Below are 26,953 nucleotides of genomic sequence, written 5' to 3' on the forward strand. Positions count from 1 at the left end.
AGCACCGGAAAGAAACATGGTCCATGAACCATTTGCTTGTCATGGCTGATTCAGCTACATACCAGAGGCTTTCACACAGGAGGATCAGAAGAGGTGAGCTCTTGCTGCACCTTAGGCTACTTGGCTGTCAAGGTGACTAAGTAGCCAACAACTGCTGTAGCAGTTCCCAGGATCCCACCCATAATGACCTGATGACACACAGAAACAGATATGGTCTAACATGAAAGCCATCACTATTGATCTGAGCTGCCTCAATTTTGCATTATTCGCTTACCTGGGAGGGTATGACCTAGAAGTTCACGCAAGGGTCTGCTTTCAGCGAGGGGATGCTCTGAAGGAAGTTCATACACAATCTGATTGAGAACCTGGAAATGAAACAGACCCAAATCAGCCAAAAATAAAAACAGATGCTAACAAAAAAAAAGAGAAAACAAACAAAGAAAAACCTCAGCTTGGCGTCCAGCATGTAATCTTACACCAGTTGCATCACACATAACCTGCCGCAGAAAAAAATAAAACACAAAACCCCTAACTATTTAATCCTCTCCTCAAGCCTTAACCATCAAAACTGATAAGAAAAGTGATTGAATAAGCCATACAATGGAAGTGAGAATGAAAGCCATAGCGAAAAGAGATCCTCCAAAGCCTTCTTGTAAACCAACGGCCATAGCAAGAGCTGTAACAGTTGCTGAATGTGAAGAAGGCATTCCTCCAGACCCAACAAGCCGTTTCAGATCCCATCTCTTTTCCTTATACCTTTTGACAAAACATACAAACAGAGTTGTCGGTAAAATCTCTGTCTCTTGTGTCTAAACCATTCTCAGAAACTACATATGAGTAGTAAACGTACCAGGTGGTGAAGAACTTGATGAATTGTGCGATGGTGAAAGCTAATACGGCGGAAAGCAGAGGGGTAGTTCGTGGAAAAATAGAGAAATAGTGGGAAGAAAGGGAAGACGATTCCTCCATTAGACGATGGTCGATTGATCTCATTAGGGCTTCAAATCAATAACGAGAGCTCTCTACTAGATGAAGACATGATCCATAAGAGGAACCCTTTGCGTGTGGAAAAATCTTTCTTTTTGATCTCTCTCTAATGGGGTCTACCCTTCAAAATCTTTATTTTCTTCTTCCTCGAAATATTCTTTCGTGTTTGTTTTCTCGCTTCTTCTTTGCAACGGTGCTATTTTATATATCATTTCTCAACCTAGGAGAAGAGAAAACGTATTTATCCGAAATTGAATAATCAAATTATTTATCTTATAATATGTTTCGAAGAACATTTGTATCCTATTTTTATATTTATTTTTCAGTTTTCGAGATAAAGAATTAAAAATCGGCTATGCGATTTAAAATTCAGGATCGAGTGTATATTAACAAAATGTAGCATGTGAAAATGAGGATATGCATGTGTTTTTTAAAAAAAAGAAAAAGGAATGAGGATATGTATAGACTTAACTTGTATTTATTTATTCATTGATTTGTGATTGAGCAAGAATAGAGTCTGTGTTTGCAATTGTAATAAACAAGACGGAGAGAGAGGAGATCTCGAAGGAGAGAGAGAGAGCATATGCGAGAGAGAGATCTCTGAGATAGAGATAAAGAGAGAGAGCAGAGAGAGAGAAGAGAGAGAGAAGAGAGAGAGAGAGAGAGCGAGAGGAGATAGAGAGAGAGAGAGAGAGAGAGAGAAGAGGCTAGAGAGCTTCTCTCTCTCTCTAGCTCTCTCTCGCTCTCCTATCTCTCTATTCTCTCTCTCCTCTTATCTCTCTCTCTCCTCTCTCTCTCTCTCTCTCTCTCTCTCTCTCTCTCTCTCTCTCTCTCTCTCTCTCTCTCTCTCTCTCTCTCTCTCTCTCTCTCTCTCTCTCTCAGAGAGAAAGCAGAGAGAAAGTCGTCGATCCGCCTCACCGGCTTGTCTCCGGAGTTCAGATCTGTCTCAATCCGTGTTTCATCGGGTTTTTCTCTCCGGCGTCGATGGTTTATAAAGCATCGCATGACTGGCTCTGTTCCGGTGTCGCATCTTTCATATGGTGGACGACCGGCTTCTGGCTCCGGGGACCACACCTCTTTTACGAGGTTGGACCGCCAGCTCTTGGCTCCGGGGACCACGCTTTCCTCTGTGGTGTTGGACCGCCGGCTTTTGGATCCGCTTCGCAGCATCCTCTGATGTTTGACGGCGAATTGGTTACGGGTTAGATCAGATTCTGTATTGTCTCTTCTTCTTTGTTCTGTTCTGTTCCAAGCGATTTCCTGCTCGATTGATTTGATGGCGATGTTCGATTGGAACTCCTCCTGAAGAAGAATTTTTTTTTCACATCTCGGCGATGGAAGATAAAGCAGTGTGGCTGGGTTTTCACCTCCAAATTGACGTCGCGGTTGCTTTGCACGGGATCCTGTTTCCGGTATGGTTCCGGTGGATCTCCGATTAGCAGGCCGTCGGTGATGCTCTTGCCGGTGTTGTGCGGTGGCGTTTCGGCCTTAGGGCACGTGACCTTCGAGTGGCGATGTTATGACGCGTGTTCCTCGTTGGTGAAGGCTTCAACACGTATCTCTTACGGGTTTTAGTTCGACGGGCTTAAGGCCCAAGTGGCTCCTTTAGTTTGCCTTTCTGTTTTGGGCTTCCTAGTTTGATCTTTGTAATGTGTTTTAGGCTTTTTCCTTTGGGCTTTGTCCCTTTAATAAATACTAGATGACAAAAAAAAATGCTTCTTTGTTTGCAAGTTTGCTTAGGAATATGCTTTTTAGTTCTTAGGCTTTAAACAAAAACTGCGTGGACATATAATTTTAACAGATACACAAATTAATGACTTAAGTATATATTCATCTATATTTGCTAAAACATACCTGAAAATAGTTAGTAAAAAACCTTAAAATTCTGAAAACTAGTTAAACCATAAATTTTGAGAAAATAATAACTTAAATATATTCATCTATTTTTGCTAGAACATACCTACCTACTTTATATTAATCTAAAGAAATTACATTCGCTATTTGACATGAATTAGTCAAGGTATATTGTCCTCCAATGATTATATTCCATGGTACATCCGAATGAAACATTTGCATTGGTTTTCAAATTTTTAAAAAGCTAATTATAGATAGATCATAATGTTAAAATATATATATATATATATATATATATAGAGTAAAATTAACCTAAAAGTGTTTATAGCCCTTTGAATCTTAGATCTAATAGGAATAAGACGACCTAATAAAACAAAAATATAAAAAAATTCTTCACGAATATATTTTGAGAAATATCATCTAAATATATTTTCTTTCTTCACGAATCGCATTTCATAAAATTTTGATGAGGTAAATAGAAAAACTTGCACAACACTGAGACAGAAAATGAACAGTACATGTTGAACATGCGATGAAATTGAAAGCAATAAAGGATAAGAGCGTGAGCGTGTATGTAAGATCATTGTTGATGATCCCAGTTATGAGATTATATACGAGGAATTGTGCGACAAGGAAATATGTGAATGGAATGGTTTCAGAAGAAAAAGAAGGCTGTAGAGTGCATGTTAAAAAGAAGCTTGTGAAAGTTTAGCAAGGAAGGAGACAACAATGAAATTGGAGACGATGACTGTTCAAAAGAGGATAATATATCATATCTCATCGTCCTTCGTCCAAAGATGAGGAAGAACAAGCCCAACTGAAAGCTCGTGAGGATGCATCGTTCATCGATGAGGTTTTTGCATTTGTTAAGACTTCATCCAAATTTAAGTAAGCAATTTTTATGTATTCTCTATAGGAAGATATGATATTAAGCTTGGTGCAGTTTTCACTAACAAAAGTGTAATGACCCACCACTCCCACCATCTCCACTTCTTTCTCCAACCCCACCACTTCCACCTTCTCTTCCACCATCTCCACCTTCTTCCCCACCATCTCCAACTTCTATAAAACTTAAGAAAGAGAGAGAGAGAGAGATAGAGAGAGAGAGAGAGAGAGATAGAGAGAGAGAGAGAGAGAAGAAGAAGAAGAAGAAGAGAGAAAGCTCACCTGAGCTCGTCGCCAGAGCCACCACACGCCAGGACGTCGTCAAGCTCGTCACCACCATCATCCGCAACCAAAGGTAATCGAAAACCGCCATGTTTTTGAGTTAAGTTTCGGCCGTTTTAGTAAATCGACCATAACTTTCTAACCGTGATGAATCTCGTGAATCCAAGACTACCATCGTGTTCCTCTCGTCGAGACGAATCCGTGGCCACCAAAAACGCCTCAATCGGAGTCCGGACGAAGCCGCACGCGCCTCCGGAAGTTTCGCCTCTGCGCGCGTGAGTTACACGCGCCGCCGCCGGAAAACGTCGCCACCGCCGGACCACCGTCCCCCGCCGCCGGAATATCCGCCGTCGCCGCCGTTGACCGTCGCCGGTAACTCGCCGGTGACTCGGTCAACTCGTCCGAGTCAACTCAGTGAGTCAACTCGGTTGACTCGGTTAACCACTGGTTTGACCGGTTTAAATTGATTTCGTTTCGGTTAGGGTAAACCGGTCGGTTTAGTCAAATCGATTTCTGGTCAAAGCTTGACCGGGTTGACTTTGACCAACGAGTTGACTTTTCCGTAAATACCCGTTTTAAACCGTTCGAAAGGCGTTCTGACTCGAAATTTCGATCTGATTTCAGATTTGGAGTCCATTTGAGCAGCTGGAGGTCATATATACCACTTCTCTTCATTGCTAAGGTGAGGGCTATTCCGTTAAATCCCGAGCTAGTTTAGTACTACCATTATGGAAAGTTTAGTTTCGAAACATGATCCGTCTTTGTGAATCGAGTCTATTTGAGAGTCTTGCTTGTTCATTATTGATATTGATTGTTAACTGGAATTAGGATAATAGAGGATTCAACGATTGTGTGAAATGATTGATGCTAAGAACTGCTATATATATGTATATACATAGTTATGAGTAGGGACTATGTGATGAGGGCGTGAGTTCAGAGATGTCTGAGCTTCGACGCTACGGTGTGATATGGGCGTGAGTTCAGAGACGTTTGAGCTTCGACGCTACTGTTTGGGGCGTGGTGCAGAGACGTTTGCATTCGACGCTACGATGGGCGGGGGTACAGAGACAGACTGTACTAGCGACGCTTCGAGTATAAGTATATATCCGTATGAGGAGATGCGTGGTGCAGAGAGTAGCTATGTACTATAAGCGCATGAGTTGTAACGGCTAGTCCTCTAGCCGAATATTGATTATTATGTGTGGTGTAATAGGCACCGTGTTTGTTTCATGCTAGAGCTAGGCCTACATTTTAGTAGTGCTATGAACTCAGTCTGTGGTTTGCGGTTTAGCATCCCATACCTCGCTGGGCAACTCCCCTGTTGCTCACCCCTCCTTCTTTCCCCCTTTCAGGTGAGACCGACGAGTAGGAGTGATTATCGGACCGGTGCTATTGGGCTTTTGGGCTTCCATCGCTTTTACCGCTTTTATCTTTATCGGGTCTTTAGGCCTTTGGACTTTTATCGTTTATGTTATTCCTATTTCAGACTTTCGGTTTATGTCGTATTTTATATTTCGGATGTTATCGTTATCGGGCCTTTTGGCGTTATGCTATCGTATTGACTTTTATATTATGGTGGAAATTATTATTATTATTTGAGTTGTATTATTATTTTATTTTCGCTTTAATCTATTTATTATATTTCGAAAGTGACGGGTGTCACATTTTGGTATCAGAGCTATTTATTTATCGTAACATTTTATTATGTAAATCGGGGTGTCACAATTTGGTATCAGAGCTATTTATTTATCGTAACATTTTATTATGTAAATCGGGGTGTCACAAAAAGGTTGTATTATTTGTAATATAGCAGCAAATATAATGAGGATGGAGGTGTATTATGCGACTGAGGAACAATGGCTTAACCAAGATGTGAGGAATCTTTTGTTATGAATCTAGCCATCGTCTTATATAGTGAGGATGGGAGAGATTGGGGGGGGGGAGTGAGAAAATTTCAATATGATGTTACTAAGTTGAAGAAAGAGTAAATGATGAAAATAGTGGAGGAAGATGGGGGGGGGGGGGGGGTATGGTGTTATGTTTGGACCAAATATTGGGTTTTATTAGATTCAATATAATCTTAAAACTGTTGGTCGGACAAGTATATAATAATTAATGGTTATTGGAAAACGTGGCATAGTAAGATAGATGATGTGGCTTGTTAGTATTGGTCGGGATTAATAATCTTAGGTGAGATAGGAAAATAATTTCTTTGATATAAAGAAAATATTGAAACTGCAGAAAAACACAAAAAAATTTGTATTAAGTTTAATTTTGACATGTAATATTAAGTTTGAGGTGCAATACAATATAAATTATGTGATAAAAACTGTAAATTTATGCAGTAAGTTTGCAGTAAAAGTAAAAATTATCATTTTATTAAAATTGATGACTGTTGACATTTTTTATGTATAAATTGCTGTATAGTTTTAAATAAAATAAATAAAAATAAAAATATTTAATAAAAACAAATAAAAAAATAAATTGTTTTAAAATATATAAATAATCATAATAATTTATTCGTAATATGTATAAATAATATTTTGCAAGAAATCAATTGCAATATGTATTATTTTATAAAGATTTATAGGTACTAATATATCATCATTATTCCAATAGAATAATATAATAAATTAAACAAAACAATAATAAAATAGATTTTGAATTAAAGAATTTGATAGCAGTACAAGCTTTCAAAATAAAGTGATGACTTGCTATTGTTGGGTCATATATATATATAATAGGACTTGGAAAGATTATAAAAATCTTTGGCTAGCACAAAATTAAGTAGAGTTGTATAACATTTTTAAAACCACAATTTAAAAAAAACATAAGATATTGTTTAACAAATTTGTGGGTTTAAACTATATATAAATTCTGAAATTTACAAAATACCTACTAACGTAATTTAATTATTGATAAATATTATTTGATTTTTTTTTTATTTTCTGTTTCATAAAGATATTGCTAAATTTGTGGGCTTAAAACTATAAATATTTTTTTTTGATATTTACCAGCAGAAAAGTTTCCCATGTAGCTCAATTTATGATAGCAGTAACTGCTTTTGTAACACTTTTTTAACTCAACTACAACACATGTTAACTCAAACTTAAAATCAAAAAATAAAGTTTGATGCATGATTGGTAACATTTGTTCCGTTATCAATGATTTAAACCCTTAACTCAATGATACCACATGTCTCCAATCAAAACCATTGTTTACTCTCCTCTTATTGTTTCAAGTTTCTTTTTTGATTATCTCAGGAAAAAAAAATGCTTCTATAGATTTTTTTTATTTTGCGACTGAGTTCCAAACTTTATAAAAGATTATGAACTCACTTCTTGTTCGCTACGTTTTCTGTTTGTCTCTCCCATAATTTTCTTGAAGTATTTTTTTCGAATACGATTCATTTTCCAACCCTGGTCAAATGCTGAGATACTCAAAATTCTGTATACTCTTAATAAATTAATGGTATTTTTTTTCCTTAAATTTTTACATCCAAATCTCAAATTTTAAGTTTTCGATCTAAAATTTTAATTTCAGTTTAATTTAAAATTTCAATATTTAATTGTCAGAGTACAATTTAGAATATGATTGTATGACACAAATAGAGTAAATATTTTAGTGAGAAACCTATTCTTTCTTCTTTTAGTTGTTAAAGTTACCATTCAGGTGAAAAAAGTTTTAATATTTTTAAATTGTTTTGCGCTGGTTACTATTTAAAAAGTGCTATACTTTTTTTTTCATGGCTTTTGAAGAGAAATACTTACGCAAGCTTTATTTTTTTAATATTTTTTTTACTCTGCTACTTTTACTCTTAGTTACACATTTTTGTTACTCCCAATTATGCTAGCAGTTGCCAGTCACACCTTTAGTTCAATTCCATACAAATTATGCAGTTTTTTTTATAGTTACACTAAGTTACGCCTTAGAAAGTTATACCAAATCGTACCATTTCTCAAGTACAACTTGGTATAATTTTCTAAGTGCAACTAAGTACAACTCAATTATACAAACTTGTACAGTAGTCCTAGTATAACATTTCTGCGTTTTTTCATCATTTCTTATTAACAACTTTGATCTACATACGATGAAAAACTGTCTAGCAATAGAAAAAGAAAATCAAAAGAAGATGAAAATATCAAAAAAAAAAAAAAAATCAAAAGAGAATAAGCATTTTAAATCTCAATAACTATCAAATAACAAAAAAAATGAAATGAAAAGTATTGAAGAATGAGGAGAAAAAGATCAAGAAGAGGAAGAGAAAATGAATGAAAAATTTTGAAAAACAAGAAAGAGAAGAAAAAAAGATCAAGGAATGAAGGGGAATGTGAAAGAGGAATAAAATGCATAGCTGAGCAAATACAGAAGAAATCAAGCATGATACTGCATTTAGTGCCCAATCAACACAAAAAATACAGAACCAACAAAGTTGATGCAAAATAAAACGAGCTGGATGCAAAATATAAAAGTGTGTTAAAAAGTGTTCTTTGGGAAAGAGGGAATGTGGGTTAGCCATAGTAAATGGCCAATGCATGCTGACTTTGTTTTTTTTTTTCCTTTTTCTTTGTCTGTATAATAATTGTATTTTTTGTTTTAGATATTTAACTTACAAATTTTTTTTTTTTAAATTCAGTCGAATATTCTAATTCAATAAATTAGTTTTACCAGTTAGATCAATATTTGTTCTGCATTATCTATTTGATCTGCATTTATTCTATTTGATCTATGTTTTTGATCTGCGTACCATTCAAAACTTAAAGAGTCTGAATGTGTAGCAAAGCAAATAAATAAGAAATCAAGCATGCATATAGTATTGCATTTAGTGTCCAATCAACTCTAAGAATGCAGAACCAACAAAATTAAGAAATAAGAGTCTGAATGTGTAGCAAAGCAAATAAATAAGAAATCAAGCATGCATTGAGTATTGCATTTAGTACCCAATCAACTCTAAGAATGCAGAACCAACAAAATTAATAAAAATAAAACCAATTGCATGCAGAACATAAATATGTGTTAAGAAAGTGTTACGTAGGAAAAAGTGAAGTTGGCTTGACCCGTAACAAAATGAGACGGAAGAAGCATAAACTAAACTGGATAAGGAAATCTTATAGCAATCACTAAAGAATTATTGCAAATACATTATGGGCAAACAAAAATAATCCATATTAATATTTTTTTCAATTTCATTAATGTATGTTGTAATTGTATTTACTTTGATTTAATGTTTAAATTTCCCTTGTATTCATTAAAATAATAATAATTATTGTTTATATAAAATTTGTATTTTTGTTTTAGATATTTTATAACTTACAAATTTATTTTTTAACATGGTGAAATATGTTAATTCGATAAATTAGTTTAACCTCTTAGGTCTCCATTTGTTCTGCATAATCTACTGATCTACAATTGTTTTGTTTGATACACATTTTCTTTTTGATCTACTTTTTTTTTATGTGTATCATTCGAAGCCAAAAGGTATGAATGTGTAGCAGAGCAAATGCAGAAGAAATCAAACATACGTATGGTACTGAATTTAGTGTCCGGTCAACTCGAAAAATGCAGAACTAACAAAATTAATAAAAAATAAAATTAACTGAATGTTGAATATAAAAGTGTGTTGAAAAGTGTTTTGCATGAAAGAGAGGGCATGGGTTGGCTGTGACAGAAGGCTTGCATGGTGACTTTTGAATTTTCTTTTCTTTTTTCTTTGTCTAGGTCAAAAAAAATTATTTTTTGTTTTAGATATTAAACTTAAAAAAATTATGTTTCTAAATATGCTAATTCGATAAGTTATTTTAACCATTAAATTTTCATTTGTTCTGCCTGATCTATTTGATCAATATTTGTTTTTTTTTTTTTTTTTCTGTTTGATCTGCGTTTTTTAATATTTAATATCATTCATAGAGAGAAAAAGAAAATGAGAGAAGAAATGGTTTTCTATTTGCGAGAAAAAAATGGAAAACTCTATGTTTAACTATAATGGGCTTTAGACCTAACGGGCTTTTAACTTTAAAACAAAGAAAGTTAAAGCCACAGAACCATTGTAGGAGGTAAAATTGCTTTAGATACTTGATTGAAGAAAGAGATGTCAGAAAATTTTCAACCGTGTAAAATAAAACATCAATGGTTGCCTTCAAAAGACGAGGAATACACTCAGTCGAGGAAGAATGTCCCAAAGAGTCGCTGATATTTAAATATATTAAATTTTGGGTGTCATTCAATACGTTAAACCTTTTTTTGTCTTGTATGGTAAACCCCGATGTTTTGTAAATCAGCCGGTTTCCGCTTAAATAAATTGCATAGAATGGTAACATAGAAAATGAGAGGAACCGGAGGCTTTTTCTTATATATGAAATACCAGAGCTAGCCTAAACATAAAGCAGTTTCCGTTTTAAATAGAGATGACGGAAGCATGCATCGATTCTGGATCGCCCTTGTAGGTAAGCTCAACAAAAGTACCTGCACCTTCTCCTTTCGCAAGTCTTCCAGGGTTTACACACACACACTTGGCCGCATCTTCCCCTTCCCCAATGGATAAAACCTTCACAACATTCAGGAAAAAGAAAAATCAGTAACTTACACATTCACACATCTTCTGAATTTGATGTCAATATTAACATAACTGACTCACCTTCACGAAGTACTTCATGTCGGATGGAAGTAGGAGAATGTCCGGGATTGATGAAATCTGCAGCGCCCGAGGAGCTAGTTTGGAATCATAAGGGAGACTCTCAGGCGGTGGATACAGAGGATAGAAGCTGTTTCATTACATTATACTTTTTTTAGTATATGGTAGCAGCTGAGAATATAGTTTGAATAGAGAGTTATACCTTCGCTGACGAAGGAGATGGCTAGCGAGTCTGCCCAAGCGATCAGTGGGGACTCCGCTTGGGTTTCTCGACATCTCCTCCACACTCAGTTGCTTCAGTACATCTACTGTGCAGCAGCCTACCTTCACCTGAGAATCCTCCAATCAATGTTTATATTTTAAGGACTTTGAGAGTTGAGAGCATATTGCTACTCAGAAGATAATTATTACAATGATTTTAATACCTGGTTTGCCTCAAAGGTCCCCGGGTTTGATAGACTGGTTATCTGTATGTATGGGAGAAAAAAAAAAAGAAGGAAAAGAATGCAGTCAGTTATATCCGGCTGTGAACAGAGAATTGAGTGATGAAATGGAAAATTTATTATCAAGTACCTGATGTTCGAGATCAGGTATGTGAATGTCGAAAGGAGGCTGTTAACGCAAGGAGAAGCTTGTCACGTCAAAACAGAGAAGAGAAATGCATAAAAGCGAGAAGAGAAGTTTTGAGAGAAAAAATAAAAAGCACCTGTGGGAATATGAAATCATGGTTAGCATCACGGAGGGATGGAACCAGAACCACTCGTACTTCTGAACCCATGAATTCCACATATTCTTGCACCTGTGAAATTCAAAAAAGAAAAAGAAAACATAAAGATCTTTGTTTATTACAAAGTCAGTCAGTGTTGAATATAACTTTTAGTTTTATTATCAGTACCCTCCTGATGACTTCCATTTGAAAAATCTCACTGAAGGTGGCATCAACAGCTCCTTTCTCAATCTCTGGATGGTTAGAATCCACAAACGGTCCAAGCTGAGTTTTTTTTAAAAAAAAACGTAAGTTCCACCATTGATACAATCATACACCACATATGTAGTAGTCTATTGAAGGTCTGAATGAATCTTAGTTACTCACCAGCAAAAGTAACTGCGGTGGCTTTCTTTTTGCATGGGCTAGTAGCTCACTCAGTGGCTCAAACAGCAAGTTGTCTAATGTAGTGAATGGTCCGGACGCAATTATCTGTCAAGATTAATACCCTTAAGCATCATTTCGAATCCCAAAACTAGAATACAGAACAGATCATACATGCTTACACTCTTTCCAATATCCCCCAAAAAAGAGGAACACAACATACTAATTTTTCTGGCAACATCGAAAGTCAGAAACTAGAGGAGCTCTAATCTTTACAGTTACCAGCCTAGCTAACCGATACAGCAATATGGTTTCTAAAATTCTCAACATTTTGACCATGTATGCATATATGTTAGGAGAGAAATGGACAACAAATAACAACGGCTTCCTTGAAAATGGAAGAAATTACTAGTGCAGCTCCCTTGAGATGAAGAATCGCATACTTACAAATGAAACCTCTGACTTTTCACGGGATTCTTCGGCAAGAGTTAAGACCTCCTGATCCAAGTTTTGCTTCTTAGCAGGAGGTAGATCCACGTCAGCAGTGAGTGTTAAAGGAACTGTATCCAGCAGCTTGGATGCAGTGAAATAATGTCCACTAGGATTTTGTCCTTCAATGCCAACAATCTGCATCAAATTCAGACCACCTCCACATGAATATTAAGAGTCTCCTGTGGAAGAAAAGCAAAAGACTGAATGTTGTTTATCACCTGGCCAGGAAAAATGGAGAATTGATTTAGTCTGTTCAAGTCCAGTGGAACACGCTGTCCTGAAGTTCTCTCGGCACTGCGGTGATAGAATTTGATGCCATTAGGATAAGGAGACTGAGAATATTCGGGACTAAAGTGCTCCACATGTGATGCCATTATCTAACTAAAAATCATTTACGCAACTCTTTAAAGAACAGGAATCATTATCCTTCATACTATTTTACAGTCAAAACAGAATGTGATTACATTCAAAGAGAAGTGAAGCCATAATTTGAGTTACCTGCTTTGCAATAGAATGGACTTGTCATTCAAGACCCCCTCTCCATCACAACAAATCATTCCAACAGAAAAAATGCTTCTCTGAAGCAATCAATAGCACTTGTAAGCAAACTCTATACCCCAATGTTAAACTTCTTTGAAACCAAAGTAGCATCTACCTGTGAAGCAACAGCTGGATCAACCTGTTCCTCATACAACCCCGAGGCAGCAAATGCATCTGCATGCCTTACGATCCGCTTCTCGAGGGAATCAAACCTGTCCTCAGTTCTGTAATACATGAACCTACAACCCGGTTCAGGGCCAACGCCATTGACTTTTAGAGAACACCTGCGTCTTGTCTGAACTTTCTTAATAATCATATCATCCTCACTGTTTTCCACATCATTGTTATCTCCATTCTCTGCCGGCGCCGCCGCATCACCTATGTTGAATCTCACCACAAACTTTTGGCCTCGTTGACCAAAAGGAGTCACATGTCCAACTGACTTCCCAGTAGAGTAACCGTAATCCCTCGATTTGCTTATTGAATCAAACGGATCCGGAAGTAACCGCTGAGACTTGTTTGTAGGGGTAGAGACGATCTCGTCTTCTGTATCTTCAGGAATCCCATCCAAAAGCCTGGACCAAAACAGTGTGTATGACTTTTTCAAGCTTGTAAAAAGTTGATGCAAGAAAGAAGGGTCTCTGACAAAAAGAAACACTTACATGTCGACATCTCTGTTTGAGTAGATATGCAGACCAGACTCCTCTTTCATCATAGATTCTTTCTGCTGGTTCTGTAGATGCAGTAGAAACCCATCCATTTCATCGTTCTTTACTGTTTGATCAATACTTTGTCTGTTACAACACAAAGAAATGATTTTAAACTCCATCTCTTATAAACACTAACACAAAACCAATGAACATCAAACTATACAATAAACTTATAAAAATCAAAACTTTGTCTGTTACATCAAGGTTTAAACACAAACACAAACTCAAGAATATACGTATAAGCATCAATACAATCACTATGAGCATCAAAAGCATTGAACTTTACTATGAATTTGTGATGGCTAATAGGGAGAGTTATACCGATTGAGATGATAAAGTTCCCAACTTGAAACGAGTTCAGAAGGCTTCAGGCTGTAGTTTATGCAGAGAGTAACACCTGCAAAGCCGTCAGGAAGAAGAATTAGATAACTCAAGTTTCGTGATTTGTAGAATGATAAAAGAGATTGGGCAAAGTGAAATTAGGACAAATCTCGAACTTACATTTCTCGAGAATCTCGTCTTCTTCCACAAGAGCGAAACCGCTGCGGCTGAATTCTTTCTTAATCTCTTCATTCGTCGCCATCTCTCGCTCTTTCGACCTCTCTCTCTCTTTCTTTCTCACAGTTGCGTTTCTTAAGAGAGATTTATTGTGGCGGCTGGAACCGGCGGGAAAATGTCAGATTTTGGGCGGGATTGCTATTGCCTTTCTTTATTGGGCCGGCCTTTAATGGGCCTTCTAATTTTCAAAGTCGGAAGATGTAAGGAGTTGGGGTTTGGGATTATTTGTCATGGAGCTGTGGAAGCTAAGCGTAACTATAATAATATCACAGGAATTTTTGATGGAAGTGGCATACTTAATACTAGGGATGAGGCTACAGCTCAGATTGCAGAGTATTTTTCCAGTATGTTTGTTTCTTATAATGTTATGTTTGGTAATGACATTTTACCCCATATACATCGGAAGGTCACACCTGCAATGAACCAGTTACTAGTCAAAGAAGTTTCAGAGGGTGAAATTAAGCAAGCAATGTTTATGATTGGATTAGAGAGAGCTCCTGGTCCTGATGGATTCACGGTTTCCTTCTATCATCATTTTTTGGAGGTAATAGCACCTGATGTTTGCAGTATGGTGAATTTTTTTTTTTGAATCAAGGAAACCACAGATTAATCATACTAATATCTTTTTTATTCCAAAATTCCCTGGTGCTGCCGATATGTGTAATTATCGACCTATTAGTCTGTGCACCGTGGCGTATAAGCTCATCTCTAAGATTATGTGTTTACGGCTTCAATCCTGCTTGGATGGTATAATCTCTGAATCACAAGCAGTTTTCGTTTCTGGAAGACAAATCTCTGATAATATCTTAGTGGCTCATGAACTAATATCAGCTTTCAAATCTAAGAAGGATTGTTCTAAGAAGTATGTTGCAATAAAGACTGATATTAGTAAGACAAATGATAGTGTGAAATGGTCTTTTTTGGAGGCAACAATGCTACAGTTGGGATTTGATGACAAATGGGTTGCTCTAACAATGGTATGTGTTCGGTCAGTTACCTATTATGTTCTAGTTAATGGTTTTCCATACGGAAGTATTACACATTCACGTGGTTTGCGACAAAGAGATGCAATTTAACCATACATTTTCCTTCTTTGGGTGGAGGTTCTTATTCAAATGTTGGATAGAACACATGAGTCTCAGTCTTTACGAGGAATGCGGTTAGCTAGTCGATGTCCAACGGTTACTGATATATTCTTTCCAGATGATTCACTGTTTTTCTGTCGAGCAACCTGGAGGATACTACCTGTCTGGCTTCTTGTTTGATCAGTATGAAAAGATCCCGGGCCAGAAGGCCAATTATGATAAATCTTTGATCATCTTTGGCAAAAGGATTCCGCAGAATATAAGACCACATATTCAACAAATACTGAAAATAAGTACCTTAGGTGGAGGGGGTAAATATTTAGGCTTGCCAGAGCAATTTAGTTGAAGCAAAGTTTTTAATTTCCAGGGGATTGTAGAGAGAGTTAAGGAGCAGACTTCTCTCTGGTAAACTCAATTCTTATCACCGGCTGAGAAAGAGGTTTTGATCAAATCTGTTTTACAAGCTAAACCCGTCTACCCAATGAGTTGTTTCCTACTTCTAAAAAATATATGTGATGGTATCAATTCTCAGCTTACATCTTTTTGGTGGGGTCAGACAGAAGGGAAGAGAAAGATTTCTTGGATATCTTGGAGAAAATTATGCTTACAAAAAACAGAAGGAGGAATGGGTTTTCGAGATTTATATGCTTTTAACAAAGCTTTACTTGCTAAGGAAGCCTGGAAGATTGAACAAAATCATCATTTCTTGTTGGCCAGATTATATAAAGGTCGTTATTACAACTCGTTGACATTCTTACAGTCGACAAGTTCAACTACGTCTTCGTATGGTTGGAAATACACCCAAGCTAGAAAGGAGTTATTGAAGAAGGGTTTGATTATGAAAATTGTTGATGGTATGAATACTCGAATATGGGAAGATCAGTGGTTGCCAGCTTTACCACCTCAGAAGATAATATCTCCGTGTTTAGTCCCCGATATGACTGTTGCAGAGCTTATCAATCCTATTACTGGAACTTGGGATGAGGATAAGTTATCTCATTTATTGTTACCCGAAGACATTGAGCTGGTCCAGCAAATCAGATTATCGAAATATAATAGACATGATCAATATGTCTGGCCTTATACAACAAATATGGAGTATACAGTAAAGTCAGGATACTGGACAACTACTCATGATTTTTATGAAGGAGATGATATTGTCCAACCTGAAGGATCGATTTCTATCAAGAGGATGATATGGAAATTGGATATTCTCCCTCAGATACAACACTTCCTATGGAGAACAGTTTCAGGTGCTTTTCCTACTTATGTTCAACTTTGTTCTCGTGGAATAAATACATATCCAGATTGTCAGATATGCTGCCTAGAGGAAGAATCTATCAACCATACATTATTTTTATGTCTCCAGCATCTGTAGTTGGGTAATATATTATATGATATACGTCATTGGATGTCTTTACTGCCAATGTGCTCTTTGGAATTGGTCAATCGAGAGAAGAATATGGCCGCTGATGTTTTGTCCAAACATGCTTTTGAGGATTGCAGTGATGTTGTTTTTTTCAATTCCTCCTTTATGGTTGATTGATTATATGTATAGACCTTATACAGTTTGAATTTAATAAAAATGTTGTTCAAAAAAATAAAATAAACCAACTTTTATTTCGGACAATCCTTTAAGAGAGGATTGTGTAATTATAACATAAATGTAGTAGGGTTTGGATTTTTCGGGGTAGAGGTTTAGGGGTTAAAGTTTATAGTTCAGTATTTAAGGTTTATGAAATAAAATTTAAGATAATAATATTTATTTTACTTTTAGACCTGAAATCATATTATGTAATACTATTTTCATCATACTGGTTATTCGAACTGAAAACCTCTGACAAAATAATCAAAATTCTTTTCAGCTGAGTTAATGCCCTTAAGTAAATAAGTGATTTTTGAGAACAACTTGTGTCTTTGGCAAAAATAATGACAATTGTGACGCCACCAATGGTAGCTACGGGCGGCTGTCAATATTACACCTACAACTATGTACAGAACTCTAACTTTCACACCAGGAAAGAACTATTTTTTGTTAAATTTTTTAAAAATGTATCAAAATAACATATATAGTAGAATAGGATGAGTAAAAGGAGAAAAGATAAGTGTATATATCATATAATATTATAAGAATTTCAAATTTTAGAAATACTTATCAAATGTTATTCAATCGTACGGATTTACTAATAAATTTGATTTTACAATAGATTTGAATGGATTTGTTTGGATTTTTTTGTTAAAAATATAAAGACTCAAATCCGAGGGAAAACCTCTGGATTTATAAATACTAATCCGAAAAATTTAAAAATATGCATATTTTACTTGGATTTATAAATACTACATGAATTTCTAAATCAATCAAAATATATAAACCAATAACACCTCCTTAATTTGTGTTTAAACTACGCAGCATCAAACTTAAAGTGTGTCATTGTATTATTCGAAATTCAATCTTCGACGATTTAAGGATCATTTTATACAAATATATAGCTCAATATACCCATACAATAAGTAAGTGAACTGATTGTGATTCTATACTCAAAAATCAGGGCTCTAATTAAGTGAGGATATTATACTTATAACAATTTACTATTTATTTTTCTGCATGTAAAAACGACTTAAAACTAATGAATAAGTGAAAATTATATATTAAAAATTATCATGATTTAGTTTGATTATAAATAATTATATACATGCATAAACTTATAAAAAAATTACTTATTATGTTCACTTATACAACTCCGAACCGACAACCCTTTCCCATATGTATACCTTAATAACATCTATCAAAATTAAACATAATTTTACAAATATATATTATGAATCCAAGACAATAAAACAAATTAAATGCAAATAACAAAGCTAATATTATTTTAGCCTATTTATAATCATGAAACATTTATGTTTCAACTGAGATGAATAATGACAATCTTATATACTCAAAAAATAACTGAATCGATCAAATTGTTTTTTAGTAAAATCAGATGTTTGTTTAAAAAACTCCTATTTGTTTTGAATACATATAAATTACAAACGATTAAAAAACTTTTAAAATAAAATATTAATCAATATCATAAATTATATATTTTGTAAATGTTAATATTTCTACATGAGTACGGAAGAAGCACCTAGTTTATATATAAATGGATGGTTTTTAAACAATTTTTAATATCTTACTTCCTTTTTGAAATAGTTTGTATAATGAACTCGTTGGGGATAAATTGTAAAACTCTCTACGTGTTAAAAGATTGAAAAAACAAATGAGAAAAAGCACCTAAAACATCAGATATATGGTGCAATTAGATGTAGTTTTTACGAAAAATCTATATATCATACACGTAAAAGAAGCGATATTTATCCCAGACAACATGATGTATAAATCGATGGTTTCATATTAGACCTTTGTATAATATTATTTATATAATTTATAAATAGAAGATACATATCCCCTATATATTAATAGAGAAACATTTAAAAATTATAACATGTAATTTGAACTAATTAAAAAAGTGTCTTGCTGAATTATCACGTAATTGAAATGCTAATTTTGGTTACGTGGCGGCTTGAGAATTAATTAAGAATTTTGTTAGTTGATTAGGCGTTTAAGCAAACACCAATTAACCTAATCTGCCAACAATACCACAGTCGAATGGTATGTCATTGTAGCATTTTAGGATCGAATCCACAAGGAACCTAATCTGCCAACAATACCACAATCGAATTCATTATGGACCATTCATTTATCAAGTTGAAATTATTATATATTATTTCTTTAAATAAAACCTACGGAATTACCTAATTTGATTAAAATATATATGACAATTAATAATTTTAAATAATAAAAATAATTTTAAATAATAAAGATTTGCTAACAATTTGTATACTTTCTATCATTTTTGTTTAATTATTTATTATTAAAATAAATTACACAATTACATTAATCAATCATATAATAAAAATTTAGATTTTTTTATATATTTTGTATTTTGAATTTTTCAAAACGAGTAAAAATTAATAAAACTGTTAAAAATCTCATATAAACTTGTGTGATCAAGGTTTAAATTTTTTTCTATAATAAGATGCAATGATTATAAAATCATATGAATAAATAATTTTATTTTAGTAGGTGTTTATGTTAATATAAATGTAAATATATATATTTCATATCGTTTAAATTAAACTATACATCATATGAAAATACATAGTTATATTTTGATATCTGCGTTGAACATATATTGAAAAGTTTATATTTTAATTTTGAAAACTTCATATTTTTTAAATGATTATAAATTATTGAAACCACTAAACATTTCACATTATAAAAAAAAATCCTTGGTGTAAAATTTTGTTACACAAATATGCAAATAATCATAAAATCATATGAGTAGAAACCTCATTTAATAAATATTCATATTAAAAGTATATTATATGTTAATATCATTTAAATTTAATTATATATCATATACGATGAATATGATTGATGTTTTGATTTATTTACCCTACAATGATTGCGAATAAACAAGAGCGGTCATTTCGTTTATATGTGAACACCAAATTATTACATAATAGTAAATTATTTAATATATAATTATTATTTTATTTTCATAATATGCAGAAAAACATGAAATAAGTAAAAAATATAAAATATTTATTCTGCACAAGGCGCAGATCTTAACCTAAGTACGTATCTCGTTAATAATATTAAATCTTAAACATTTGCTAAATCTCAGACCAAAACAAAATAACGAAATGAGAATAAACTAAAAAATCAATATTTATATCAATCAATAACCAAAATGAAAAAAACACAAAATGAGAAAAATATTGAAGATAGATAGGATTGACACGTGAACGTAACCTTCTCATAACCATAATTAACTTTTAAATTGCTAAATCATGATATAAAACCGAGCTGGCATAGTTTCATTGTAACCAAATAGTATGTATGAGATTCTTCGGCCTAAACGTTAGGTTCTTATGCGATAAGTGATTTTTTGACATAAAATATTTTTAAAAATAAGATCAGCTCAGGAGTAAAAAAATTATGTAATTAACAAAAAAGTTTTTAAAAAGTTGTTTAAAGGCCAAAAATATTAAAATTCGATCAAACATAAAAATTTTATTTTTTCATATGATATATATTAAATAATTTTCATATGAATTTATCTTGCGCAATGTCTTATCCTAGTACATCAAGAAAAGAAGAGAAGTTTAGAGGCAGCCTTAAATCATGTTTTTATTTAAATATATAATAGCATTACATTTGGAAGTCCTAAATAGACGGTATTCCAAAAATAAACGCATGACTGCATATAATTTGTTCAAGAGAAGAACTTGTAGTCACTGGCAGACATGATAATGGTTCTGAGGCCACCAATGGGAGCTACGATCGTTAATAGTACGCCGACCACTATGCAGAACTGCAATTTTCACATAAAGAAACAACAATTTGTTGTCAAATTTAACAAAATTAAATAAAATGACATATATGGTGGAATATGATGAGTAAAAGGAAATATACCCAGTTAAGAGACCAAGACAATCCATACTTCTTTGGTTTCTTGAGAATCAACCACATTATGCATGGCAGCTAATCATAGGAAAAATGAAAAAGTGTATCAGAATAATTTATTATGGTTTCTTTGAAATATAAGATTATTCTTAGTTTTGTCAACAGAATTACTTACGTAGTAAGTTGTTGGGGCAAAGGCAAATCCTCCAAAAAAGCCGAGTAATCCACCAAAGAATGGAATGCATATGCCAATGAACATGGTTAAAGCTGTTCCATCAAGTAGTCAGTGTAGTTCATATTTTGTTATATAAGAGTAGTGATTCAATCTGAATTAAGAGAAAACTTACCAACATATGAAGTTCGAGTGATGAAACGGAGTTTGAAGGAAGGATCAAACATCATTTGTTTTACCAAAAAGGTTTCAAGCATATCAAAAACCGGCATTGCGAATATCTGATAGCTTCCAATAACATGAATAACCACGAATGAGTTAGCCATGACGATAAGCCAAGTTGGTTTCTCCAGTGACATAAGAATATTGTCATCCACAGTATTTCCAAATATATAGTAGCAAACAAATGCAACAGGAAAATAGCAGATGGCAACCACGATGTAGGCAACAACCACTCCTCTCCACATTGGGACCTTAGATGGTTTCTCGGGAGTTGAAGGAATAGTAGCTTGAATCTCCAACACCACATTATGACCAGCATATGCAAATGCGACATCTCCTAGTGCGTTCATGAAGTTGAACACTTTTCCTGAACTCGTCGTGGCTCTAAACGTGTAGTCTACATCTGGTTGTACCCCTTTCTTCACCGAGGCTCCCCAAGCAATTGTCGAGTAGCTGCATTTATTACATATAAATCCATATTAAGAAATCTCACATTAACTATAAGTTACATACTGAAATAGTATATAGGCAAGCTATGAAATTCACTAGTTATCGATTGATTTTGAGTTGAAAGCTACAAGTAAATATGGAAGCCTAATCGATTTTTTTTTGATAAATGGTTAAAAACTTATAAACAATATAGAGCCATTTTAATCAAATTTATCATTATCATATGTATGAACTTGGAATTACCTTAAGGACATAACGGCTGCAGCGAGGGAGACACCCGATATGGAGTTAAAATTAGGAAGGTGAGAGAGAACAAAGTGTACGGAAGCAAATATCATAATCCAAAAGCTAGTTCTTATCTCTTTGCAATCAGTACAAAGAAGGTCATGGATTTTTTTCAATGACTTTCCTCCCGTCACCATGTACACAATGTTCACACCTACTTCAACAATTAGCTGTTGTGGCACCACAATCCATAGTCCAAGCTTCTCTCCAAATGCGTGCTGTCCCAGCTCGTGGTACCTGTCGAACCTCTTCCCTGGAACCATCTCGTGCATCTCCACCATTTGCCATATGGTGTAAAACGTTATCAGCCATGACATAATCATGACTGTCACTCCAGGTCCCCTGCCATCAAATTTATAAAAGAATCAATAACTAAAATATTAGTGGTCAGTCTCAAACTCTTTGTAGATCATGAGCAAATTTGTTGTTAAAGATATGTTAACATTTAAAAAATGTTCGATTTAACATTTTTAATTTTTATACAGGTTCTAACTTGTATACACATTTTAAAATATTTTATGTTTTTTTCCCTTTAAATCATGAATTGTTCGATTGCTTTAGATACATATTAACATATACGACATTACTAATCAGCTTGGAATCGTCATCAAATCAAAAGTAAACATGTATATTGTAAGTGTGTTTGACATTAATAAGATATATAACTAGATATTTCACTTTGAGATCTTTATAAATAATCAGTTTGAGATAGTATGGTATAATACCATCCTAGGTTGGACATGGCATAGGGCAAGCTGAGTACACCAGCACCGACCATGGCTGTTACATTGTGAAACGCGGAATACCACCATTTAGCGTTTCTGGAAGACGTTATTGGCAACCAATCGTCCACTTTCTTCTGCCTTGCAGATGCAGCCTCGTGTGTGGACAATTGATTTTCCCCCATATTATTTCTTCTCTTGGGTACAAAAGACAATGCCTACCAAACATGAATTGAAACCAAGAGAGGGAGAGAAAAAGGTGACACACAAAAGATACTGTCAGGCACAATTATACAACACCGACGTTGTTAGATTTGTACCTTGCAATGATAAAAGCTGGTTTCTCTCGATTCAGTTATACAACTTAATTCCACTATTTTGTTCTGTTTTATCTTTTTAGTTAGTTAAAAATAGAAAGAATGTGTGGATATACAGGTTGTGTGTAGCCTATACGATACGTTAGTTCGTTTTCTGTTTGATAAGATAGTCATGAGCTGGGGGTCATGGGAACGTTCTGGTGTATGTTCTGTAATTACATAACCTACTACTTTGGATTCTTTGTATTTTCCCATATTTTGGTGTGGAGATTTTTTAAAGTCAATGCGTCTTCAAAATGCATGAATTTAGGGGTTGCCATGTAGAGTGTTTTGATATTCTTAACCAAATATCATGAATAAGGTTTGTACTGTTTAGTTTAGTCAATAACTGACTTCTTTTGTTGCAACTGTTAAATTGAATTACTAATCTAGGACGGTTATAACAGTCACAACATTTAAGATAAATAATTAATAAATAATCTAGGACGGATATATAACAACTTACAACATATTGAGAACCCCACATTTGTAAACTAAGATCTATTTTGAGAACATTTCATCGACGATATTTTTATTGCGATACTATTAATGAAATTTAATACTAGTATTTATATATCTATGTTGTTTAGGATAAATATATATAGATTCTTTTACATGTATCGTGTATAGATTTTTTTGTGAAAACTACATATAATTTTTTTTTTGATAAAAAATGTCATCTGATAAACTGTATTTGTTAACTACAATAAAAGAATAACATTGTACGTAATATCTAGTTCTTTTAGATGAGTTTTAGAAATCTCGTATTATCATTTGACAAATAGATGATGACTCATCTTGTCAGCTTCACGTTTGTAGTTATGAAACTGGTTAAAATCATGTAACACAATTCGTCTTAAATGGGTCGAAGAAAACCAAAACTTGATAATTAAATTAAAAAAAAAAAGAATGAAAGAAAATAGTCTAAATGTTGTTTCGTTCATCGCCTAGACTTATTTTTGGCGGCTGCACTCTTAGTGGTCGCTTGGTTTGACTTTGAAGTTGCAGGAGCTGCTTCTTGTTTATCTTGCTTGGTCACTGAACCTTGCGAGCCACGGATTTGAGCTGTTCGCTTGTCCTTTCTCCTGGGTCTGTAACTTGACCTCTCCCTTCTCAGAAGCCATATTTCAGGGTCTGGAGGTGGACCCGGGTTTGCCGGATCAAATCCTTTGGGATACTTTGGTTTTCTTCACTTCTTCCTGGATTGCTAAAGTAGCAGCCACAACACTGTAACATCCAGAGTTGTTATATATAGAAATGCTTAACATGATTGATTTGGCTACTTATGTCACCAAAGTTGACTTACCTTTTCCGTCACACGTCCGTTTAGAACTCCAGAGTTAAGTGTGTTTAGACTGGAGTAGTGAAATGATGGGACCTATCGGGAAGTGATTCGCGATACCGTGCGGTAAGGCCAAAGCACGGAGAAAATTTATATGGTGATTGCAGGGTTAGTAAACATTCGGGCCTGGAAAATTTACGGACTGACCGTTGGAACGGGATGAGGCCCACGGCCCGAGAGAGCGGGAGTGGGTGGCCCATTAGAGTGGGCGATCGGAGCATTACAAGTGGTATCAGAGCTGGTTAGCCATCTTGGTTTTGACCTAAGAGGCGTCTTGAGACCTATCGTGGGGCGTAACGAGGATGTTGTGTTCTTTGAGAGGGGATGAATTGTAACATCCCGAGTTGTTATATATGGAAAGGCTTAATCGGATTGATTTGGCTATCTATGTCACCAAAGTTGACTTACCTTTTCCGTCAAACATCCGTTTAGAACTCCAGAGTTAAGCGTGCTTGGACTGGAGTAGTGAAAGGATGGGTGACATATCGGGAAGTGATTCGCGATACCGTGCGAGTGAGGCCAAAGCACGGGGAAAGGTTATGTGGTGATTGCAGGATTAGTAACAATCATTCCAAGCCTTGGAAATTTTATGCACCGGCCGTTGGAACGGGCTGGGGACCACGGGTCGATAGCAGGCATGGGTGGTCCATTAGCCGTGGGCGGTGGGGCCGTTACAAGCACATTCCATGGCTTTTGCTACAGAGGTATTTTCTAGGTTATCCACATCGGCATCCTTCAACCCAGGTAACAGCTTTAGCTGTTCCTGTAAGTTTATGCTTTTTCTACATTAACACGAGCAAGTGTAGTCACAAGACCAACCAGAGCATCTGTGCTTTTACATTTTTTACAATCTTCTCGTATAGCCTTGACGCCACTTCTTCTTGACCATGTCTGAGCTTGAAGGAAGCATCCTCCAGTATCAATATGCTAAGCTTATTGTTTTCAGTCATCGAATTTGAACACCAGTTAATTGCTGAGGGAAGAACAGCTGCAGCACCATCATTATCCCCAGTTCGCTCTTTGAGGGCGACAATGATGGCACAGTTGCAATAAAATGATGGATATTGGTTATTCTGGATAGGGACTCTGCTGCTACATGAGGATGACTAGAAGAAGCAACAACTGGGAAACTTTTCAGCACACTGTCCATCAAGTTCTTCGAATTTCGCAACCTTGGTCTCTCTCACCAAAACAGCAGCTTGAAGCAATGTAGGAACAACACTCTCAGCTCATGTAACAGGCCCGACAGCACAGCACAGAGTTCTCGTGCCTATGTTAAAGATTATCTTAACTGGTCAAGCCAAAATAAGCAAAGAAGAAACCGAAAAAAAAGAGAAGAATAAACTAGATTTACAGTTAAAAATACCTGATCCATCTCATTTGCATGGAGGAGCGGATGGACGCAATTAGCATATGTAGCTTCCTTTTGTTTCTTTGAAAGATTCGCATCAAGTGTTTGAGAAAACCAAAGTTTTGTCAGTCCTTTTCTTTTAGTCGATCAAGCTTCCTCAAGCTATCTGGAACCTTTCAAGGCAATAAGAGGTTGTTCACAGCAAACACTAAGTGATGATGATTCGTCGGCCATATTTCGTTTAATGATTTCTAAATAAGAGCTGATGGATTCTTGAGTTATTCCAAGGACCTGATGAGAAAAACTACATTACTAAACTGGAAGACATCCTAACAAGAGAGTAAGGTATAAATCTAGTGTCCAAAGTCGATCTAATGACGGTAAACAAGCGCTTGTTGGGAAACAATCCACTAGTAAATATATATATATATATATATTTTTCTAAAATTTGTGTCGTAGAGTACTTAGTGTCGGTCAACACCATTTTGGTGTCACTCGACACCCACCCACCTTTGGAGTAGCGAACGACACTCTACTCGATTATCAGATACGTATTCTTTTCTTAGTTTTCTCGAGTTTTCTTTATTTATATTTTCCAATTTTGGACTATATAGCATTGGGGATAATGTTGTTTAAGTCTGGAGGAGGTAGTTGCTAACATTTTGTTCTGTTTTGAGTGTCAGTTGTGTCGTTTAATTGAGTCAGTTGGGAAATATTAGCTTTTCTTGGAACTAATCACCTATATGTTACATATCACCATTCTTTGAGTTATTGATTGCAGGTTGTACAATATGAAAAACCCAAAGTTGATTGATCTGCCAGTAAAATCCATGCTCGTGAGAGTGTATGAAGGATCTAAACTGGCCTCCAACATAATCAACTTAATTTCTTGTCTTGAGGCTTGGTATACAATGGATTGGATTCCTCGTTCAGGTCTGAAAAGGCATGTCTGTGTGAGTATGGTACTCTTCTTTCTTCACTTCAGCATCTAAAAATGAGAAAAGAAAAAAACTTCTTGATCCCATTATTCGCCAATACTAAGTAGGAAAATTTTTGATGACCCATTTATTTTACTACAAATGGAATGATCAGACAAAGCTGGAAAAGAAGAAAAAAAAACAGAGATAAAACGGTTCAGAGAAGTGGGAAAAGAGAAAAGAAAGGAACCAAAGTAAGTATGTATGTGCGATCATAAATGGGTAAGAGTCCATGTGTCATTTGATTGATACCCCAAGATGAGACTTCATATAAGGCTCTCAAATGAGGTCAGTGATGATGCGTTTGGATAACTCTTGCGAGCTGTGGACTGAAATGGCTTGATTGCTAAGCTTAGGTATATTACATGAAGTACTTTCTAAGGTCGGTACAATTTGATGTCGCTTGCAATAGGTAATGGAGAAAGTGATTGTTCTGAAGGATTTGTGTGT

At 35.0% G+C, this 26,953-nt stretch overlaps 4 protein-coding genes, 1 long non-coding RNA gene and 1 pseudogene across 6 annotated transcripts; 1 reads left to right on the forward strand and 5 right to left on the reverse strand.

The window, feature by feature from the left end:
* Nucleotides 1-111: 111 nt before the first annotated feature.
* LOC106392181 (uncharacterized membrane protein YuiD-like) lies at nt 112-1,174 on the reverse strand. The gene is made up of 5 exons (XM_048748790.1): nt 851-1,174; nt 600-756; nt 447-497; nt 275-365; nt 112-188 (listed from the first exon to the last, which is right to left on the reverse strand). The coding sequence occupies exons 1-5, from the start codon at nt 991-993 to the stop codon at nt 112-114; spliced, it is 519 nt and encodes a 172-aa protein (XP_048604747.1). The 5' UTR covers nt 994-1,174.
* Nucleotides 1,175-3,381: 2,207 nt separating this feature from the next.
* LOC125581793 lies at nt 3,382-5,624 on the forward strand. Of its 2 annotated transcripts, XR_007319500.1 has the most exons (3): nt 3,751-4,081; nt 4,176-4,422; nt 4,633-5,624. It is a non-coding gene; the product is annotated as an uncharacterized LOC125581793 (long non-coding RNA). The 2 variants fall into 2 exon arrangements; XR_007319499.1 differs by having other exon boundaries at nt 3,382-4,081; nt 4,176-5,624.
* Nucleotides 5,625-10,177: 4,553 nt separating this feature from the next.
* On the reverse strand, nt 10,178-14,132 carry LOC106391223 (DNA polymerase alpha subunit B). The gene is made up of 15 exons (XM_013831832.3): nt 13,973-14,132; nt 13,793-13,868; nt 13,424-13,555; nt 12,877-13,336; nt 12,720-12,799; nt 12,440-12,515; nt 12,177-12,356; nt 11,733-11,837; nt 11,535-11,630; nt 11,346-11,438; nt 11,213-11,251; nt 11,065-11,106; nt 10,842-10,969; nt 10,643-10,769; nt 10,178-10,552 (listed from the first exon to the last, which is right to left on the reverse strand). The coding sequence occupies exons 1-15, from the start codon at nt 14,052-14,054 to the stop codon at nt 10,403-10,405; spliced, it is 1,866 nt and encodes a 621-aa protein (XP_013687286.1). The 5' UTR covers nt 14,055-14,132; the 3' UTR covers nt 10,178-10,402.
* A 6,263-nt stretch (nt 14,133-20,395) lies between these two features.
* On the reverse strand, nt 20,396-21,482 carry LOC125581794 (lysine histidine transporter-like 2). Its single transcript, XM_048747805.1, has one exon. It carries the CDS (start codon nt 21,368-21,370, stop codon nt 20,948-20,950), a length of 423 nt encoding a protein of 140 aa, XP_048603762.1. The 5' UTR covers nt 21,371-21,482; the 3' UTR covers nt 20,396-20,947.
* A 227-nt stretch (nt 21,483-21,709) lies between these two features.
* On the reverse strand, nt 21,710-22,662 carry LOC106395622 (lysine histidine transporter-like 2). The gene is made up of 2 exons (XM_013836026.2): nt 22,481-22,662; nt 21,710-22,097 (listed from the first exon to the last, which is right to left on the reverse strand). The coding sequence occupies exons 1-2, from the start codon at nt 22,660-22,662 to the stop codon at nt 21,710-21,712; spliced, it is 570 nt and encodes a 189-aa protein (XP_013691480.2).
* Nucleotides 22,663-23,458: 796 nt separating this feature from the next.
* LOC106393342 lies at nt 23,459-26,358 on the reverse strand (annotated as a pseudogene).
* Nucleotides 26,359-26,953: the final 595 nt, after the last annotated feature.

This window comes from Brassica napus, chromosome C2 (genome assembly GCF_020379485.1).
Source record: "Brassica napus cultivar Da-Ae chromosome C2, Da-Ae, whole genome shotgun sequence".
NCBI classification, from domain to species: Eukaryota; Viridiplantae; Streptophyta; class Magnoliopsida; order Brassicales; family Brassicaceae; genus Brassica; species Brassica napus.